This window comes from Salvelinus alpinus, chromosome 1 (genome assembly GCF_045679555.1).
Source record: "Salvelinus alpinus chromosome 1, SLU_Salpinus.1, whole genome shotgun sequence".
Classification (NCBI taxonomy): domain Eukaryota; kingdom Metazoa; phylum Chordata; class Actinopteri; order Salmoniformes; family Salmonidae; genus Salvelinus; species Salvelinus alpinus.
The window spans coordinates 51,835,336-51,857,189 of NC_092086.1; the positions used below are offsets into that span (position 1 = coordinate 51,835,336).

At 43.6% G+C, this 21,854-nt stretch overlaps 1 protein-coding gene across 1 annotated transcript; it reads right to left on the reverse strand.

The window, feature by feature from the left end:
• Positions 1–9,444: 9,444 nt before the first annotated feature.
• On the reverse strand, positions 9,445–15,928 carry LOC139562709 (homeobox protein XHOX-3-like). Its single transcript, XM_071380695.1, has 3 exons — positions 15,739–15,928; positions 10,799–11,037; positions 9,445–10,361 (listed from the first exon to the last, which is right to left on the reverse strand). The coding sequence occupies exons 1-3, from the start codon at positions 15,926–15,928 to the stop codon at positions 9,882–9,884; spliced, it is 909 nt and encodes a 302-aa protein (XP_071236796.1). The 3' UTR covers positions 9,445–9,881.
• Positions 15,929–21,854: the final 5,926 nt, after the last annotated feature.

Sequence of the window (21,854 nt, forward strand, 5' to 3'; positions counted from 1 at the left end):
ACATTCCTGTCTGACTCTTTGAATGGTCTTTCTCTTGCTGTCTCGCTCGCTGTCTGTCTTTCTCTGTCTCTCCCCTCTGTCTGTCTCTCTCCCCCTCCCCACAGGAAGTTGTCGACGCTGACCCGTCTCCTGGAGACGATGCACTGTGACACGGGGAAGCTGTGGGCCGACATCGAGGATGTGGTGATCAAGGCTCTGGTCTCAGCCCACTCAGTGCTCCGCCACAGCTACCACGTCTGCTTCCTGCACCACTCCACCTCCAACAATGCCACCGGGGCCTACTTCGAGATCCTGGGCTTCGACGTGCTCATCAACCACCGCCTCAAGCCCTGGCTGATAGAGGTGAGACCACACACACTCACTTGCTCATGTATTTGTACAGTGTGATGTACTTGTGTATTTGTGTGTGGAGATCAACCACTCCATTAGCTTCACCACAGACTCCAGGCTGGACAGAGAGGTGAAGGACAGGCTGTATGACACGCTGGTGCTGATTAATCTGGGGGCCTGGGACCGACGCAAAGCCACCGAGGAAGAGGCGCAGGATCAGAGACTGGCTGCAGCAGGTCCGCTCCAAGGAGACGAGGTGTGGTGACGACCCTGCAAAACTTCAGTCACAATAGAGTCACAGCACAGTCATTGTAGCCACTTCACTGAGTCATGATAGAGTCACAGCACATATACAGTGGGGAGAACAAGTATTTGATACACTGCCGATTTTGCAGGTTTTCCTACTTACAAAGCATGTAGAGGTCTGTAATTTTTATCATAGGTACACTTCAACTGTGAGAGACGGAATCTAAAACAAAAATCCAGAAAATCATATTGTATGATTTTTAAGTAATTAATTTGCATTTTATTGCATGACATAAGTATTTGATACATCAGGAAAGCACAACTTAATATTTGGTACAGAAACCTTTGTTTGCAATTACAGACATCATACGTTTCCTGTAGTTCTTGACCAGGTTTGCACACACTGCAGCAGGGATTTTGGCCCACTCCTCCATACAGACCTTCTCCAGATCCTTCAAGTTTCGGGGCTGTCGCTGGGCAATACGGACTTTCAGCTCCCTCCAAAGATTTTCTATTGGGTTCAGGTCTGGAGACTGGCTAGGCCACTCCAGGACCTTGAGATGCTTCTTACGGAGCCACTCCTTAGTTGCCCTGGCTGTGTGTTTCGGGTCGTTGTCATGCTGGAAGACCCAGCCACGACCCATCTTCAATGCTCTTACTGAGGGAAGGAGGTTGTTGGCCAAGATCTCGCGATACATGGCCCCATCCATCCTCCCCTCAATACGGTGCAGTTGTCCTGTCCCCTTTGCAGAAAAGCATCCCCAAAGAATGATGTTTCCACCTCCATGCTTCACGGTTGGGATGGTGTTCTTGGGGTTGTACTCATCCTTCTTCTTCCTCCAAACACGGCGAGTGGAGTTTAGACCAAAAAGCTCTATTTTTGTCTCATCAGACCACATGACCTTCTCCCATTCCTCCTCTGGATCATCCAGATGGTCATTGGCAAACTTCAGATGGGCCTGGACATGCGCTGGCTTGAGCAGGGGGACCTTGCGTGCGCTGCAGGATTTTAATCCATGATGGCGTAGTGTGTTACTAATGGTTTTCTTTGAGACTGTGGTCCCAGCTCTCTTCAGGTCATTGACCAGGTCCTGCCGTGTAGTTCTGGGCTGATCCCTCACCTTCCTCATGATCATTGATGCCCCACGAGGTGAGATCTTGCATGGAGCCCCAGACCAAGGGTGATTGACCGTCATCTTGAACTTCTTCCATTTTCTAATAATTGCGCCAACAGTTGTTGCCTTCTCACCAAGCTGCTTGCCTATTGTCCTGTAGCCCATCCCAGCCTTGTGCAGGTCTGCAATTTTATCCCTGATGTCCTTACACAGCTCTCTGATCTTGGCCATTGTGGAGAGGTTGGAGTCTGTTTGATTGAGTGTGTGGACAGGTGTCTTTTATACAGCTAATGAGTTCAAACAGGTGCAGTTAATACAGGTATTGAGTGGAGAACAGGAGGGTTTCTTAAAGAAAAACGAACAGGTCTGTGAGAGCCGGAATTCTTACTGGTTGGTAGGTGATCAAATACTTATGTCATGCAATAAAATGCAAATTAATTACTTAAAAATCAAACAATGTGATTTTCTGGATTTTTGTTTTAGATTGCGTCTCTCACAGTTGAAGTGTACCTATGATAAAAATTGCAGACCTCTACATGCTTTGTAAGTAGGAAAACCTGCAAAATCGGCAGTGTATCAAATACTTGTTCTCCCCACTGTATGTTGTGGAGTCATAGCACTGAGTCATAATAGGGGGATTCCACACCAGGAAGGCCCGGAAATATCTCAGATTGTTCTGGCAATTCTCACATAGAAACTTTTACATTCGTATCACAAACAATTTTTTTGAAAATCATGATGAAAGTGGCCAATGTAGGCCCGTTTTGTCGTTTTGAGTCATAATTGTCTGTTGCTCTTGAGTCATAGTAAGCTGCTCTTTAGTCATAATAGTCTGCTGCTTTTGAGTCATAATAGTCTGCTGTTATTAACTCTGCTGCTCTTGAGTCATAATAGTCTGCTGCTCGAGTCATAAAAGTTGGCTGCTCTGAGTCATAATAGTCTGCTGCTCTTAAGTCAGCTGCTCTGATTCATAATAGTCTGCTGCTCTGAGTCATAATAGTCTGTTGCCCTTGAGTCATAATAGTCTGCTGCTCTTGAGTCATAATAGTCTGCTGCTCTTGAGTCATAATAGTCTGCTGCTCTTGAGTCATAAGTCTGCTGCTCTTGAGTCATAAGTCTGCTGCTCTTGAGTCATAAGTCTGCTGCTCTTGAGTCATAAGTCTGCTGCTCTGAGTCATAATAGTCTGCTGCTCTTGAGTCAGCTGCTCTTGAGTCATAATTGTCTGCAGCTCTTGAGTCATAATTGTCTGCAGCTCTTGAGTCAAAAAAGTCTGCTGCTCTGCGTCATAATAGTCTGCTGCTCTGAGTCATAATAGAGTCAGCTGCTCTTGAGTCATAATAGTCTGCTGCTCTGAGTCATAATAGTCTGCCTTAGTCATAATAGAGTCTGCTGCTATGAGTTTTATGGTCCAGTCTGCACTGACTCATAATAGAGTCTGCGCTGAGTCATACGTAATTATCCAAACATAAAATGAAAATGTAGCACAAAGTAAAAATGTAATTTTACCAAGCCCATTCCAATGTCCTCTGTGCTCCAGGAGCAAGGAGCAGAGCCAGTAGCAGCTGGTCCTCGTAGCCCTGAGCTACCTGGGAGGCTTCCGCAGGATCTTCCCCTGCCCGAGAGGGGAGGAGTAAGTCAAGTACCTCAAACACAGCAGCTCCCTCTCCCAACAGACTGCTGCCACCAAGGCCAGAGAGAGGTGCACCAGGTAGACACACACACACATCACCCACACATTAACAAGTGCCCATCCACACCTGCATACAACATCCGTTCCAACCTCAGTGCCATACATAATGTGTGCATGCAGGTTTACTGGATAGACTATACACATAGCAGGGATGTTTGTGTCCATGTGTGGCGCACACAGCAGTGTTTGTATACAGGTTTACACAAAGTATACTCAGGAACGTTTCTCTGTGCAGAGAGCAGTTGCAGGAGCCGCATGAGAAACAGAGCCAGAGGAGGTGTCAGAGACTGGGCCTGCTGGGGGAGTCTGCAGGAGAGAAGGGTAAAATCAACAAAGTGCCCTTCTGCCCCATCCATCCCGATGTGAGTACTATCTTCTGCCTGCTGCTGTGTCCTATGGTCACCTCAACCAACCCCCCAAAAAAACAATGTTTCTGTTACCTGATCAATAACATTGCATTGCCTCCTCGTCTCAGGGGGCTGCAGCTGAGAGCCAGCCTGCTCAGGGACCTGGGCATCGTAGACCAGGTGTACCAGCTCCTCAAGGGAACGCCCTCCTGAAGACGTCACAGTGCCACCTGTTGTCAAGACTGACTCACGGCAATACTTAAGCAACATGGCTGCCAAGGTGAGAACTTTTCCAAATGTACACTTATCCGAAGTGCACTTATCAGGAGTCAACTGTGTGCAGTACTATGCATATATGCAGTACACAGACAGGCACATATAACTACCTGAGCAGCTATTTGAAAGATGTCAGATTATACAGGTTCAAAGGTTAGTACTTATTATTCTTTAGACTGCAATTTAACAACAGTAAAACAACATGTTTCTTTAATAAAAAGCCCAACAACATTTCCTTCCAACATCCCATTACTGTAAACGTACAAATACCATGTTTTCTATTAAAGGTTGACCAACGCCTTGCCTTATATAGGCTTATATAGGCTATTTTAATAGCCCATAAATGCTAACACATACGTTTGGTCACTTAAAAGTAATTAAACGCACATTAATATTCCCAGAGGTGCATATTTACAATCTCAGAAATCATAACTTTCAGAGCGCCCCCAGAAATGCTCAATCATTAGTCCAGATATACTAATCTAGAAGTGTAGAGAGGAACATGGACAGCGACACACATGGGCAACACATAGGGCCAGACATGTCTAGACACTAGACAAACAATGCCATCACTTCTTAGCCACACAACCCCCATTGGAGAAGTGAATGGATGCCTGCGAGCTGTACCACAGGGGTGTCAAACTCAATTCATAGAGGGCCGAGTGTCTGCAGGCTTTCGCTACCTTGTACTTGATTAATCAATTAAGGTCATTGACTAGTTAGGAACTCCCCTCGTGTCTTCATTTGACACATTGAAAGGACACAACCAAAACCTGCAAAACACATGGCCCTCCAGGAATTGAGTTTGACCCCCCCTGCTCTACCACATGCTGATGTTAAACTATGATGTCTGTGTAGCTGGAGTCGTAGGGTGACCGCTGCAGTGCGACTAAAGATAAGGAGCCCTCTGTACTGTCTGAGTGTCACCCTCCCGGGACTGTTCTGTCTTAGCCCTATTGGCCCTGGCGGAACCAAGACTACAGGCATGCTTGTGGATTGCATGCTCACACTTGTTTTTTCCCCGCCAAGATGATTTTGTCCAGATGAGAATGTGGTTGGAACATTGGTTCATCTATCAAGCATCATCAAGAGACATTACTCCTCAATCTGACCAATTCCACCGAGAGACACAGCAATTTACTCTCTGTGACATTTTCCTCAAATTAACAAAAATGTCTAAACATCTAAATCAATATCTGTTACTACTCGTTCATGTTTTACAGAGCGCTGTTTTGAAATGTTCAGGTGGGTACATCATTTCAACTCGAACTAGCAGGTGCTTACGCTCAGGCTGTAACTTGTCCTGTTGTCTGAAGCGCTGATGGTTATCCACCGCAGTATTTATATACCATTTGTGGAACTGACTGGCTGGCTGGCTGGCTGGCTGGCTGGCTGGCTGGCTGGCTGTGAGGGTTAGTGGGAAACACAAGGGAAAGCATTTAAAAAAAATAAGATGTCTGGTAGCTGAAGGTTAAAAAGGTAGGCCTCCATATGGAAACATTACATTGAGCATAGTTATGGTTAGTTGTTAAACACAATCCAGCACCTCAGCAGCTTTTTGTGAATATATCTCTGTCAAGTCACATAGTTGTCATTAATGTCATATTTACAATATGGCATATCTGGTATATTTGGAAGTACTTATTAATTCATCATTGGGGGGGGGGAGGTTACAAAGTATACCTTATTAACTTGATGCCATTTCAAGAACTTGTTTAAGGTCTGTGAACCAATCCAAAACTTAAACAATCTCTTACGATAAGATGCATGTGGAAATAAAGGTAATGAAGTCTGGTTGCAGAGCATTGTGGCTGTTGAAACCATTAAGACACGAGAAAGAGACAGAGTCTACGTTAGCATGTCGTTAGCATGTCGTTGGCATGTCCAGCAGCAGGATGTTGTAAATATCACACCGTGGCGTTCCCCAGACACAGGCAGAAACGCCGGGCGGGAAACAGAGATTTTACTGTCCGCTCTGCTTTCGCTGCTTGGCTTGCCCATAGTTCTCTAGTTAGAGAGCCTTTCTTTCCGGTGTCTGTCTGATCTTATTACCCATGCAGACTTCCAGAGGGAAAAGAGATTCCCCTCTGTTCCCATCTAGGGTTTCCATGGCATTTACAGAGGCCGTTCCCTATCGCTTCATTCCTTCATTCAGCAGTCACTGTTCATATGAAAGACAAAAGCTCTTTGAGCTCAGAACTCTGAGATTCATTCTTTGAATTGGAGATTGTGCTTTGAATCCTGGGGGATTGTGCTGGTCTGGAGTAGCATTGGTCAAGACGGTGGTAGGGGATTGTGATTCAGACAACAGGTTTTTACTTGTATCTTACGCCAGCTACGTTGCAGAGGACAGACTGGTGATTGAGAGACCTTGTACATCATTGCTACTGTGACCGACCTGGATACGACCGTAATCCAGGTTGGTCCCTGGATCCCAGGTTGGTCCCTCCATCTCCTTTGGTCCCTATAAAAGCTGACACCATTCCAACAGGTTGCGCCTCTCACAAGCCATTTTAATGAAGGTAAATTGCTAAGTAATTTATGCAACAACAAACTGCTTACAAATGTATTCAGTCATTTCATCCAAGGGCACGATGACCACTCATGACGACACGTGATTTACCATTCTAATAGAATGTTGTGGTTGCAACAACTTTTTTATTTGAGTTCCTTTCCCAATGCTGATACTATTGCTTTATATAACCTGTCCTCGACAGTCTCGGTAGCCAGTCATATTTAGTCAGGCAAACGCATGATCACAATAGAGCTGTAGAGATGAACCCTAGACAGAAGAGCCTTCACAAATGGCTGCTCTTCCCCTTGGTGTCCCGCCAACATAAGCTATATTCAGACAGACTAATCTCTCCCTATACTTTGTTAAGCACCTGTGCAGGTGTGGAGACCACAGGGTTATCTAAGCCACTCCTGGCACTTAGAAATCATCTGCCCAGTCATTATGAGTGCTTAGATAAAAGCAATCAATCTAGACTGATTTCATTTGAAACGAACATAGGGTTAAAAACTTCCATTGAACTTCATTCGGTTACCTTAATACACCCCAAAATGTACCATACAGTAGCAAGCACTTATAGTGCTGCAGTTATTGGTTTGTTTTTGTTCTTTAAGTGCCATATTGATTTTTCAGTGAACCGTATCCATATCACTGTAAAAGTTCTTGTTTCCAAAAAAAGACGTGCAGTAAAACATTGTTACACATACTGTAATATATTCTAGACCGCTCCTGTAGGTAAATCATTAAAGTAGTGTTTGATCTACATTTGAGACGGGTGACCTCGCCAAGTTTTAAGACTTGCGAAGTAGGATTATCCTCTGTTTTCCAGTAGGCCAGTTTATCACCTTTTCAAGAGATGACAGACTTGCAAAGAAACGGTTGTATGGACACTCAGTGTTTGGGACTACAGTATAGAGAGGCAGTATGGTGTTCTGTTGTTCTTCTTGAGAACAGCACAGGTTGAGTTGGAGCAGAGTGTGTTGTCCTGATGGTCGACTTGGTAAACCAGACTTCCAGTCTGATTATCAGAGCTGTGTTCTAATTGGTTGGTTTTTGTGTCTGTCTCGGAGGAGGGCGAACTCTTCCATCCATGTTTCTGTTCTACAACGTTAACAGAGCTTCATTACAAACATTGTTTTGCGGATTTCTGTCCAGAACATTTTATGACCACTCTACTAACAATTTACAAGATGTGGAGGGTTGTTGTGCTTTGCAGTTTCACATAATGGCACACAGCTGCAACCGTGTCCAGCAGAAGGCTATTCATTTGTTTTCAGCTTCAATGAGAGGTGGATATTTTGATATTGTTTTATTCCCGGACCTACAGTATAATATTACTTTGATTATGGCATACATCAGTGAGGGCTTCTATTTGTCATTTTAACCATTATGTACATCGCTCTGACCTTTCTTTGTATCTGTCCATCGTTGACCTCCCATCTCCTATCTGTTGATGTTTTGGCCTGTACTATAATTTCTCTATTTTTAGCCTGGTAAGAACATGCAGTCTCTGTATGTGTAATACAATCTATAATAACAGGGCACCTGAACGTCAATAAATAGCAATAATGTAATTGATGGCCTCTGTGTCTACAGTCTGTCTGGGATTACTGCTGAATCAGACAAAGAACTACTTACAGTAATCTAAACAAGTCTAACTGTCACGCCTGCTCCCGCTCCCCCTCTCTGGCGCTCGAGGGCGCCAGGCTGCCCATCAATACGCACACCTGTCACCATCGTTACTCGCATCAACGTTTCATTGGACTCACCCGTACTCCTTCAATTTGTTGATTGCCCCCTCTATATCTGTCTGTTCTTCAGATTGATCCCTGTGTCAGCATTAATGTAGTTTTGTTTCCCCTGTCCAGATGCTGTCCATGTTCTGTTTCACGTCCCTTGTTTATTAAATGTTCACTCTTTGTACTTGCTTCTCGTCTCACAGCGTCTGTCTTTACAGAATGCTGACACCCATATTGGAAGCATCAGGGAGTTTTGTGTTTTGTTTTGGTTGGTGACGTCAGGTCCGGGTGCTGTTGCCAAAGGAACCGGGGGTGCCTCAGCTGGCTCGTCAGGCTTCCACGCCTTAGCTGGCTCGAGAGGTTTCCTTGCCTCGGTTGGCTCTGTAGGCTCCCACCCCAAGTCATACCTCAGCCGGCTCGTCGGGCTCCCACGCCTCAGCCTGCTCGTCGGGCTCCCACGCCTCAGCCAGCTCGTCGGGCTCCCACGCCTCAGCCTGCTCGTCGGGCTCCCACGCCTCAGCCAGCTCGTCGGGCTCCCACGCCTCACCCTGCCCAGATGCTGCCCGTGTTCTGTTTCATGTCCGTTGTTTATTAAATGTTCACTCCCTGTACTTGCTTCTCGTCTCCCAGCTTCTGTCCTTACACTAAAAGGTATTGCTGCCCTAGACCAAGGAACTGTTATCAGATAAGACACAGTCATATGATTATAATGTAGGTTCTATGTGTGCAATCGAACCTTTCAAAAGTACATTGAAAATGTAGATTGATTTGAGAAGTGTTGAGTTTATTTATTTATTTAATTTACTTTGTAAAAGTATGCTTGACAGAGTAATATATGTCATTGTTGATGCAAACGAGTGTACTCAATCACAATTTGTTCTTTAAAATGTTGAACCAGAGATTTCTCATAAATATGTATTAACTAAAATATTTCATCACATATTCCGAAAGATGGGAAAGAAAATCTTATGTACACTTTGCGCCTTCAAATATTCTGGCACTGTATGCATTCTCTTCAATTCTAGACAAGATAATAGAATAGTGCAAACATCAGACAAACACATGAGCAACAGTAGTTTCTGCAAATCCATTTCTCATGTGTTGAGATTCATACTTGATTATCAGAGCAAACAGTGAAATATGTGAATTTCTATGACTGGAAAATGTCTCAATTGTTTGTATATATTGTTTTACCTTCAATGTCTAATTGGACATTCTACTAATGGAACTCCTCTGCCTTTTAGTGAATCAGCAGTTAGAACGAAACTTCTCGTTCTTGCACATAAGAAAACGCAGTTGCAACAAAAGGAACGTTTCTTATTGCCTCAAGGTCATCCCCAGTATTAGCTACCGTATGTGTGAAGGCCGGAATGTTTCAAGATCATCGATCTGGAAAGAACGTTGCATTTCACATGAATAAATAAAACAGTATTAACATCCCCAGCTGTGTTATTACAGACAGACACAGATAAATCTAGAGCTCCAACAACATGGAAAGCTGGATCAAATTGCACTCCTCCAGGGAGGGCAGTTTTATCTGATCATGAGGTGTGTGATTGTGCTCAATGTACCGTTACCACCATTGACTTCATATCGTCATTTCCTGGTAGCTACTGCAGCAAACTTCATCTGGGCAAAGGCACCTCTTCCCTCCTGTCCAGACTGGCAGCCATAGTTTTGGGACTGCATGGTCGATTCAGGCCAATAGCGCTCAGCCCTCTGGCTTTGAACAGTTGGTCTGATCCCCAGTGGAGGCAGAGGGGGCAGGGGCAAGTGGCGGGATGGTGCATCACATTGGAATGGGGGTAGAGGGCCGTTGGGGGTAGACCACCCGGCCTGGGGTAGGGGGAATGAGAGAGGCGCAGGGGATCCAGTGGCCTGAGGGGAGCAGCGAAGGGGCTGGGAACAGAGGGGGCACCTGCCCCCACTCCGTGGTGAGAGTAGAGGTGCAGGGGGAGGGGAGGGAGGGGAGGGAGAAAGGGGTAAGGTAAGCCTGCTGCAGCCTGGCTCACCATCAGGGCACACAGGTTGGAGTCCAGGGGGTGTGGCCAGCTGAGAGAGTAACGCTGCCTCTTGTCCTTCATTCGCCTGTTTTGGAACCATACCTGGTGTTGAGGAGGAGAGAAAGGAAGGAATGACCAACCGAGATGCCCACTAAACGTGGGCTGCTTCACATTTCTCAATGATAAATTACAGTAGACCCACACTATAATACATCACAAATGTGCTTTGTTTAGGTTACATTCAGGTAAGGTTGGACCATCACTGTTAAACTGGTAGTTCGGGAGCCTGAACGGACACTCCCTACCTATTAAAAAAGGAAATGCCAGACGTTGTTGCTCAAATCCCTCATTTATGAAGTCATGCCTTGCATTCCTTGTCATTCATAAAAGATTCTCAAATAGTTTAGATAAAGGTAAAGTCGTTTATATGCATATCAAAGTGACTAAGTTGGTCAGGGCCAAGTGTAGGTTTAACTCTCAAAATGATCAAGAATGAGAGGTAAAAACTAATTTGACATTTCGACAGTAGGATAAGCTACCTTGATTGTGGTCTCGGGAAGGTTCAGTGCTGTTGCCAGTTCGCATCTCCTCGGTCGAGAAACGTAGCTCTCCTTGAGGTATTCTTGCTCCAGGCGGGACAGTTGTTCCCGGGTAAAGGCAGTTCGGTGTCGCCGACTGTGGTCAATAAAATTGACTGAGCTGCGCGGGCATGGCTCATCTCCATGTCCACTGTTTGTTTTAACCACTGTGGCGACCGGCGTTTCTCTGCCCTCTGCAACTGGAAATACAAACATTGAAAGTAAAGTTAAATGAAAAAGAACAGTTTTTATTTAATTTTAGAAATGAAAGTGGATGTCTGTTGCAAACTGGTTGGATCCAAACTTCTCAATAGAATAGGATAGGCCTACTATTCGAAAGGAATACCAAACAGAAGTCTGTCACGGTCGTTGTAGTCTAGTCGAGATATAACACCCTTAGTATACTATTTGGCAATGTATTGTCCATGCGTAATTACGCGTACATTACTAAAGTAGCACGGGCCTAAAAATTAATAGCCTGAGAGCACTTTATCGGCAGCATGTGGAAGCCAAGGCTACATACAGACTACTAAAATATTTGAGAATACTTTAGGGCTACTTACGCATAATGTAGTTTCTTGTAGTTTATTTGTGTCCTAGCTTCAAGTATAATAAACCAAGTTAACTCCTTTAAAAATGTTCGCCTAAAATTCAAATTATTCCCAATGCGTGCGCCACTGTATCATCCAAAATTGCTGTCTCTTTCCATGCCTTGTTGACGCTCTGTCTGCAGACTCGAGCCAAGTTCGTTTACATAGATGGGATTAGTTGTTTTTGTCGCCCCGTTTGAACCCCCCTCCTTCTCTCCTTCTTTCTGGCTTTTATATCTCCCTGGTCGAGACATCTTTTGCTAATGAGAGACACGGTCTATCCGCCAAGGCGCCGCCTAGGCGCAAGGAGGGAAAGGAGGTGTTCAATTGTCTTTGGTCTCCGAACAGTCTTTGTACTTTTGTTATGGAGAATTAAGATCGACCTCCCTTTTCTTACTGTCACAGAAGCTTCCATGTCGAAATAGACCAACCCTCATTGTTCTGTGGCGTTTGATGTTTGTATTTTTGGAAGTCAATCATTAGAACCCTTAATGTTCGTAAATTTGTGCAAAACTTGCCATTTTACATTTTCTTAGATATTGTAGACCGATTTAATACAGTTTAGACGTATAGTTTGGCATAAATAGTATTTAAAACACCAACTCATACACTGATATAATTAGGCCTATGTAAACACATTTGGCGATGATGATGTTCATGATTATTGAAACAGAGACATGCTTTAAAACATTGTAAAAAAATATTATTGATAGGCTACAGAGTCAAACATAAATATTAACGTAGCTACATGCATTTAACACATTTGAAATGAAATATGGTTCCAAAATGTATCAGAGACCCCCGTTGAAATACGAGTTGGTACCTTTAAAATCAGAGGAAATATTCTACTTTAAGTGCTTACTAATGTCTCAATACAGTTGCGCCTAGTGCGCACTTGTAAATGGGGTGCTAGTTGACTGATCAATGGGATCATTGGATTATGTTCCATCAGAACACTGTTACAATGCTTAATCCAGTCCTGATCCCATCGATGATTAAAGAGTGTTAACTCCACTGAGGGGATCGATTATATATTCTATTGAGTAGATGTGTTTATCATAGACCTAAACAAAATCTGATGCATAGCCGCCTAATTCTCATCGATTTGTCACTGTGAAAAGTGAATTGCAGAGATGGCTGAATCGATGCATCGCCCTCATTCTAGATAGGCTATCTAAAATTGAAACGTAATTTTTGTCTAATTTGGGAATATATAAATACGATTTGATTTGAATAGGAAGTGTTAGTTGTCACAGGTTCGCTCGGCAAATAGGGTAGGCTTATTTAAAAGAAAATAAAAAATACCAAAGTGTGGCCTCCGGGTAGGCTATAAGACTGGTGGAAGAGCCTCTGCATCTCTTTGTCCCGCTCCCCAACGTATAAACATTTCCTTGCCCTGATAAACGTTGCATAGCCCCAGCGGAGTGGTCATGGAAATGGGGACCAGCGGGAGAGGGGAGAGGGTGGCAACCTGGGTGCGCAGTGGTCCACCTGTCTATCCTCCTATTCCAGACGTAGAGACAGAGCATGCACGTGGTTTAATCGGCGAACATGGCGCTGAAGGATGGCTTAGGCTACTGATATCACCCAAGTTGATGTTTGTATTGTTATACATAGACTCTTTGATCACAAATGGCCGAGTGGCTCCACGTTGACTGACTGCTTGTATTCTGTCTGGGGGGAAACCGGGTCAAACCAGGTCAAATGGCGCTTGGAATACAGGGTTAGCATGTTGGTACGCCTATATATTGCTATATAGGCCTGTCTGTTACTTGACCTATTATTCGAAATTATTGATATCAGCGATTAAACATCTGTGAAGTTTGCACATTCTCTCTTTACTTAAAAAATATACAGTACCAGTCAAAAGGTTTGACACACCTACTCATTCATGGGTTTTTCTTTATTTGTACTATTTTCTATATTGTAGAATAATAGTGAAGACATTAAAACTATGTAACAACACATATGGAATCATGTAGTAACCAAAAAAGTGTTAAACACATTTCTTAAAAGTAGTCACCCTGTGCATTGATGACAGCTTTGCACACTCTTGGCATTCTCTCAACCAGCTTCATGAGGTAGTCACCTGGAATGCATTTCAATTAACTTCTTTGGGGTAGGGGGCAGTGTTTTCACGTCCGGATGAAAAGCATGCCCAGAGTAAACGGCCTGCTACAAAGCCATAAAGCTAGAATATGCATATTATTAGTAGATTTGGATAGAAAACACTCTGAATTTTCTAAAACGGTTTGAATGATCTCTGTGAGTATAACAGAACTCATATGGTAGGCAAAAACCTGAGAAAAAATCCAAGCAGGAAGTGGGAAATCTGAGGTTGGTCGATTTTCAACTCAGCTCCTATTGAAGATACAGTGGGATATTGGTAATGTTGCACTTCCTAAGGCTTCCACTAGATGTCAACAGTCTTTAGAACCTTGTCTGATGCTTCTACTGTGAAGTGGGGGTGAATGAGAGGGGAATGAGTCAGAGGTCTGCCAGCAGCCACGAGCTGACCATGCGTGTTCACATGAGAGTTAGCTCCCATTCCATTTGCTTTTCTGAAGACCAAGGAATTCTCCGGTTGGAACATTATTGAAGAATTATGTTAAAAACATACTAAAGATTGATTCAATACTTCGTTTGTCATGTTTTTACGGACTGTATGTAACTTTTTTAACTTTTCGTCCGTACTTTCCGCTGGACTTGCCCGCGCGTCGTGAGTTTGGAAAGTGTACTGAACGCTAGAACAACAAGGAGAAATTTGGACATACATTTATAGACATTATCGAACAAAACAAACATTTATTGTGGAACTGGGATTCCTGGGAGTGCATTCTGATGAAGATCATCAAAGGTAAGTGAATGTTTATAATGTTATTTCTGACTTATGTTGACTGCACAATATGGCGGATATATTTGTGTCCTGATTGGGCTCTGAGCGCCGACTCAGATTATTGCATGGTTTGCTTTTTCCGTAAAGCTTTTTTGAAATCTGACACAGCGGTTGCATTATGGAGAAGTGCATCTAAAATTCCATGCATAACAGTTGTATCTTTTAGCAATGTTTATTATGACTATTCCTGTAAATTGATGTGGCTCTCTGCAAAATCAAAGGATGTTTTGGAACTTCTGAACGTAACGCGCCAATGTAAACTCAGATTTTTGGATATAAATATGAACTTTACCGAACAAAACATACATGTATTGTGTAACATGAAGTCCTATGAGTGTCATCTGATGAAGATCATCAAAGGTTAGTGATTAATTTTATCTCTATTTCTGCTTTTTGTGACTCCTCTCTTTGGCTGGAAAAATGGCTGTGTTATTCTGTGAATAGGCACTCACCTAACATAATCGTTTGGTTTGCTTTCGTCGTAAAGCCTTTTTGAAATCGAACACTGTGGCTGGATTTACAACAAGTGTATCTTTAAAATGGTGTAAAATACATGTATGTTTGAGGAATTGTAATTATGGGATTTCTGTTGTTTAGAATTTGGCGCCCTGCAGTTTCACTGGCTGTTGAAGAGGTGGGACGCTACCGTCTCACGTACCCTAGAGAGGTTAACTGGTGTGCCTTGTTAAAAGTTAATTTGTGGAATTTCTTTCCTTAATGCGTTTGAGGCAATCAATTAGTTGTGTTGTGACAAGGTAGGGGTGGTATACAGAAGATAGCTCTATTTGGTAAAATAACAAGTCCATATTATGGCAAGAACAACTCCATTATTAATATTTTTTTACCTCCCTAACTAGGGAAATCAGTTAAGAACAAATTCTTATTTACAATGACGGCCTACACTGGCCAAACCCAGACGACACTGGGCCAATTGTGCTCCACCCTGGGACTCCCAAACACAGCCGGTTGTGATACAGCCTGGATTTGAACCAGGGTGTCTGTAGTGACACCTCTAGCACTGAGATGCAGTGCCTTAGAAAGCTGCGCCACTCGGGAGCCCAAATAAGCAAAGAGAAACGACAGTCCATCATTACGTTAAGACTTGAAGGTCAGTCAATACGGAAAATGTCAAGAACTTTTCAAGTTTCTTCAAGTGCAGTCGCAAAATCCATCAATGATGAAACTGGCTCTCATGAGGACCGTCACAGGAAAGGAAGACCCAGAGTTAACCTCTGCTGCAGAGGATAAGATGGTGCCGGAGAGGATGGCAGACGTTTTACATGCCCCCAGCCGATTGTGTTTTTTTATTTGCGTTGTTTGTAACTTATTTTTGTACTTATTTTGTACTTAATGTTGCCGCTACCGTCTTTTATGACTGAAAATAACTTCTAGACATCAGGACTGCGATTACTCACCATGGACTAGCAGAATCCTCTTTTTCCTTTCACGACTCTGACAAGCTCGACACGAAGGATACACTGCTTCCTCTGGAACAGGCTCGATCCCCGTGATCTGCGTGAAGAGGAGGCGGAGAAAGAGGTGGCGAAGGTCGGGCTGCCTTCTGAGAATTTGTAGGCGATCGAATAAACCCCCACTTCCCTTCATTCTGCTAGCAAACGTGCAATCTTTGGACAATAAAATCGAGGAGGTAAGCGGAAGATTAAACTACCAACGGGACATTAAAAACTGTAACATCTTATGCTTCACGGAGTCGTGGCTGAACGACGACAACATCAACACACAGCTGGCTGGTTATACGATGTACCGGCAGGATGGAACAGCGGCATCTGGTAAGACAAGGGGCGGCGGTCTATGTATTTTTGTAAACAGCAGCTGGTGCACGATATCTAAGGAAGTCTCAAGCTATTGCCAGCCTGAGGTAGAGTATCTCATGATAAGCTGTAGACCACACTACCTACCGAAATAGTTATCATCTGTATTCTTTGAAGCTGTTTACACACCACCACAGTCAGAAGCTGGCACTAAGACAGCATTGAATGAGCTATATTCCGCCATATGCAAACAAGAAAACGCTCACCCGGAGGCAGCACTCCTAGTAGCCGGGGACTTTAATGCAGGGAAACTTAAATCTGTTTTTACCAAATTTCTATCAGCATGTTAAATGTGCAACCAGAGGAAGAAGAACTCTGGACCACCTATACTCCACACACAGAGACGCATACAAAGCTTTCCCTCGACCTCCATTTTAAAATCTGACCAAAGTTCTATCCTCCTGATTCCTGCTTACAAGCAAAAATTAAAGCAGGAAGCAACAGTAACTAGATCCATATAAAAGTGGTCAGACGAAGCAGATGCTAAGGTACAGGACTGTTTTGCTAGCATAGACTGGAATATGTTCCGGGATTCCTCTGATGGCATTGAGGAGTACACCACATAAATCATTGGCTTCATCAATAAGTGCATTGATGACGTCGTCCCCACAGTGACTGTACGTACATACCCCAACCAGAAGCCATGGATTACAGGCTAGAGCTGCCGCTTTCAAGGAGCGCGACTCTAACCCGGAAGCTTATAAGAAATCCTGCTATGCCCTCCGACGAACCATCAAACAGGCAAAGCATCAATATAGGACTAAGATCGAATCGTACTACACCGGCTCTGACGCTCGTCAGATGTGACAGGGCTTGCAAACCATTACAGACTACAAAGGGAAGTACAGCCGAGACCTGCCCAGTGACACGAGCCTACCAGACGAGCTAAACTACCTTTATGCTCGCTTCGAGGCAAATAACACTGAAACATGCATGAGAGCACCAGCTGTTCCGGAAGACTGTGTGAACACGTTCTCAACAGCCAATGTGAGTAAGACCTTTAAACCGGTCAACATTCACAAGACCGCAGGGCCAGACTGATTACCAGGACGTGTATTGCGAGCATGCGCTGACCAACTGACAAGTATCTTCACTGATATTTTCAACCTCTCCCTGCCCGAGTCTGTAATACCAGCATGTTTTAAGCAGACCACCATAGTCCCTGTGCCCAAGAACACTAAGGTAACCTGCCTAAATGACTACCGACCTGTAGCAGTCACGTCTGTAGCCATGAAGTCAGAAACACTGGTCATGGCTCACATCAACACCATCATCCCAGAAACCCTATACCCACTCCAATTTGCATACTGCCCCAACAGATCCACAGATGATGAAATCCCCAATGCACTCCACACTGCCCTTTCCCACCTGGACAAAAGGAACACCTATGTGAGAATGTTATTCATTGACTACAGCTCAGTGTTCAACATCATAGTGCCCTCAAAGCTCATCAATAAGCTAAGGTCCCTGGGACTAAACACCTCCCTCTGCAACTGGATCCTGGACTTCCTGACGGGCCGCCCCCAGTAAGGGTAGGTAACAACATATATGCTACGCTGATCCTCAACATAGGGGCCCCTCAGGGGTGCGTGCTTAGTCCCCTCCTGTACTCCCTGTTCACTCATAACTGCACGGCCAGGCACGACTCCAACACCATCATTAAATTCGCCGATGACACAACAGTGGTAGGCCTGATCACCGACAACAACGAGACAGCCTATAGGGAGGAGGTCAGAGAACTCGCTGTGTGGTGCCAGGACAACAACCTCTCCTTCAATGTGATCAAGACAAAGGAGATGATTGTGTACTATGGGAAAAAGAGGACCGAGCACGCTCCCATTCTCATCAACGGGGCTGCAGTGGAACAGGTTGAGAGCTTCAAGTTCCTTGATGTTCACATCACCTTCAAACTATCATGGTCCAAGCACACCAAGACAGTTGTGAAGAGGGCACAACAAAACCTATTCCCCCTCGGGAGACTGAAAAGATTTGGCATGGGTCCTCAGATCCTCAAAAGGTTCTACAGCTGCACCATCGAGAGCATCCTGACTGGTTGCATCACTGCCTGGTATGGCAACTTCTCGGCCTCTGACCACAAGGCACTACAGAGGGTAGTGTGAACGGTCCAGTACATCACTGGGGCCAAGATTCCTGCCATCCAGGACCTCTATATCAGGCGGTGTCAGAGGAAGGCCCTAAAAATTGTCAAAGATCCTAGCCACCCTAGTCATAGACTGTTCTCTCTGTTACCGCACGGCAAGCGGTACTGGAGCTCCAAGTCTAGGTCCAAGAGCCTTCTAAACAGCTTCTACCCCCAAGCCATAAGACTCCTGAACATCTAGTCAAATGGCTACCTAGACTACTTGCAGTGCCCTAACCCTCCCCTCACCCCACCCCACCCCCTCCTTACACCACTACTACTCTCTGTTGTCATCTATGCATAGGGACTTTAATAACTCAACCTGCATGTACATATTACCTCAAATAACCGGTGCCCCTGCACATTGACTCTGTATTGGTACTCCCCTGTATATAGTCTCGCTATTGTTATTTCACTGCTGCTCTTTAATTACTTGTTACTTTTATCTCTTATTCTTATCTGTATTTTTTTGAAACTGCATTGTTGGTTAGGGGCTCGTAAGTAAGCAATTCACTGTAAGGTTTACGTTGTATTCAGTGCATGTGACTAATAAAATATGATTTGATTTTGATTTGATAAATTCATTAGAGTTACCAGCCTCAGAAATTGCAGCCCAAATAAATGCTTCACAGAGTTCAAGGAACAGACCCTTCTCAACGTCAACTGTTCAGAGGAGACTGCGTGAATCAGGCCGTGGTCGAATTGCTGCAAAGAAACCACTACTAAAGGACACCAAAAAGAAAAAGAGACTTGCTTGGGCCAAGAAACACGAGCAATGGATATTAGACCGGTGAAAATGTGTCCTTTGGTCTGATGAGTTCAAATTGGAGATTTTTGGTTCCAATCACCATGTCTTTGTGAGACGCAGAGTAAGTGAACAGATGATGTCCGCATGTGTGGTTTCCACCATGAAGCATGGAGGAGGTGTGATGGTGTGGGGGTGCTTGCTTGTGACACTGTCTGTGATTTATTTAGAATTCAAGGCACACTTAACCAGCATGGCTACCACAGCATTCTGCAGCGATACACCATCCCATCTGGTTTGCGCTTAGTGGAATTATCATTTGTTTTTCAACAGGACAATGACCCAACACACCTCCAGGCTGTGTAAGGGCTGTTTGACCAAGAAGTGGAGTGATGGAGTGCTGCATCAGATGACCTGGCCCCCACAATCACCTGACCTCAACCCAATTGAGATGGTTTGAGATGAGCTGGACCACAGAGTGAAGGAAAAGCAGCCAACTAGTGCTCAGCATATGTGGGAACTCCTCAAGACTGTTGGAAAAGCATTCCAGGTGAAGCTGGTTGAGCAAATGCCAAGAGTGTGCAAAGCTGTCATCAAGGCAAAGGGTGGCTACTTTGAAGAATCAAATATAAAATATATATTTATTTTTTTGTCCGTTTTTTGGTTACTACATGATTCCATATGTGTTATTTCATAGTTTTGATGTCTTCACTATTATTCGACAATGTAGAAAATTGTTTAAAATATATATATATATATATAAGAAAATCCCTTCAATGAGTAGGTGTGTCCAAACTTTTGATTGGTACTGTATATAATTAACTGACAATCATCCTGGACATTCAGACTGATCGAATAACCAGAGTCATATTTGGCCGCTATTCAATCAAAATTGGTCTACAAAAGACTTTCCAAATGCATGTAGAACTTCGATGTGATTCGATGTGGGAAACATCGATGTTCTGGACATCTGGATCCTCTTCTCTACCCCAATATAGACGTTAACCACACACGTCTATCGAGTATTATACAGAGAGACTAAAAAATTAAAAACAAAACAGTTTATGCTTAAATTACCTATCTCTGATTCCAATTACCTATCTCTAAATCCAATTCAATAGGTCACATGAATGCATTCTGCTATTAGGCTATATTGACAAAATATAGGCCTACCCTCTGAGCTTCCCATAGTGTATACCCTCCCATGTTTTGGGGGCAGAATAGCGTTTGTGGGTTTAGGCACTGAGCGCCCCCTTATGATCAGACCACTAACTGCCCACTTTCGGAAGGCTGTCATTGAACGAGGGTGCAGAGTACCACTTGTGTTTGCGTCACCGAGTTGAAGAGGAACATTTAGATGGAGGAGTATATAGATAGAAATCTATAGAGGATGGAGTAGTAAGCTAATTAATAGGGAGGACTGATAAACTTGCTTGAAATATTAACTTCCCGTTCCCAGTTAAAACAATGATAGCTGATCCTCGTTTCCCAGTCTTCGTAGCGTTCCGATCATCGTTGGAACCTTATATCTTTAGGAGCCGATGTGTTTCTCAGACTCTTCGTTAGTAACGTGGCTCTTAAAAATATTCTCACATCTACGAGTGATCCTGACCACTGGTATCAATCAGCCAAAGTGCTCTTCCGCGCCATAAAAAAAAGTATGTGACTGCAGATAATTTCAGAACCAAGTTGACTACAAATACAAAGTTGCCATACTATTTGTAATTGTTACAAACAAGTGAAGGATAAAATGGTTCTAAAAATGAAAAACCACAAGTTGACTGCATTATGATACCAGGGGCTTATAGCCTATTTCAATCATATTGAAATCAAGTTCATGTTCAATCAATTAAGTTCTATTTTGCGACTACAATACTGTCTGTAATTTTTGCCAAGTGTTTCATACTGTGTGACAACGTGTGGGCAATGATGTGCCCGATCTGGGATTTAGTGCATTATTATTTGGTAAGCTTCAATAGCCTAATGCAGCAATAGGTTGTATTATCTCTCTGGGATCTGATCCGTTGTCAGTATTGTGGAATCATTTGAATGGAGAAAGCTGATCCGAGAGCACTGCTGCTTTTCTTTCCATTTTACTACATGGTCGAACGACGCACTTATCGAACGTTCTCTCGACGTGCTTGTTTGGGGAACTTAAAAAGTTGACCCATAAATAAAGATGCATCTGGTACGATCATCATAATGCTTAAGGTACAAACCAACTGGGAAATGAGGTCCTGGCCGATATTCGTTGAAGGAATTATCATTCAATTAATAAAACGCAGACCTTTGTTGTCAATATTAGTTTCAGGTCAGAGGATCAAAAGCACAAATGAATTGCCGCCAATGAATGATAAGGCTATATTAAATATCTAGTTTTCATTTGTTCAGATTTTATTAATTCCAGTTCTCCTTCCCCCGAATATTTTCCAACCATGATGGCTTATGCCACAGTTTTCGTTAGTTTTAACAATCAAAACATATCCTACATTTTGAAATAATCGGCATTTGTTGGAGAAATTAATATTAGCCTATATATCAGGGACAAATGACTGTCTGTCAAGTTGTATGGAATTCATCATATGGCATAGGTAACCTATAGCTGATTTGTTGTTGCACCATTTAATGGAAGATTTAGATTATAGATTTCCCCTACCAAACTTATTCCAATAGCATTCATTTCATAATTAGGCCAATTTACAATATAATTTGATTCAACTATTTGTAGCCGCATCCCTTGCTGTCCTCAACGTAGGCCTAAATATTGTATGTTGGCCTATTTCACGAAATGTCGTGATATTATGGAACAAGCGG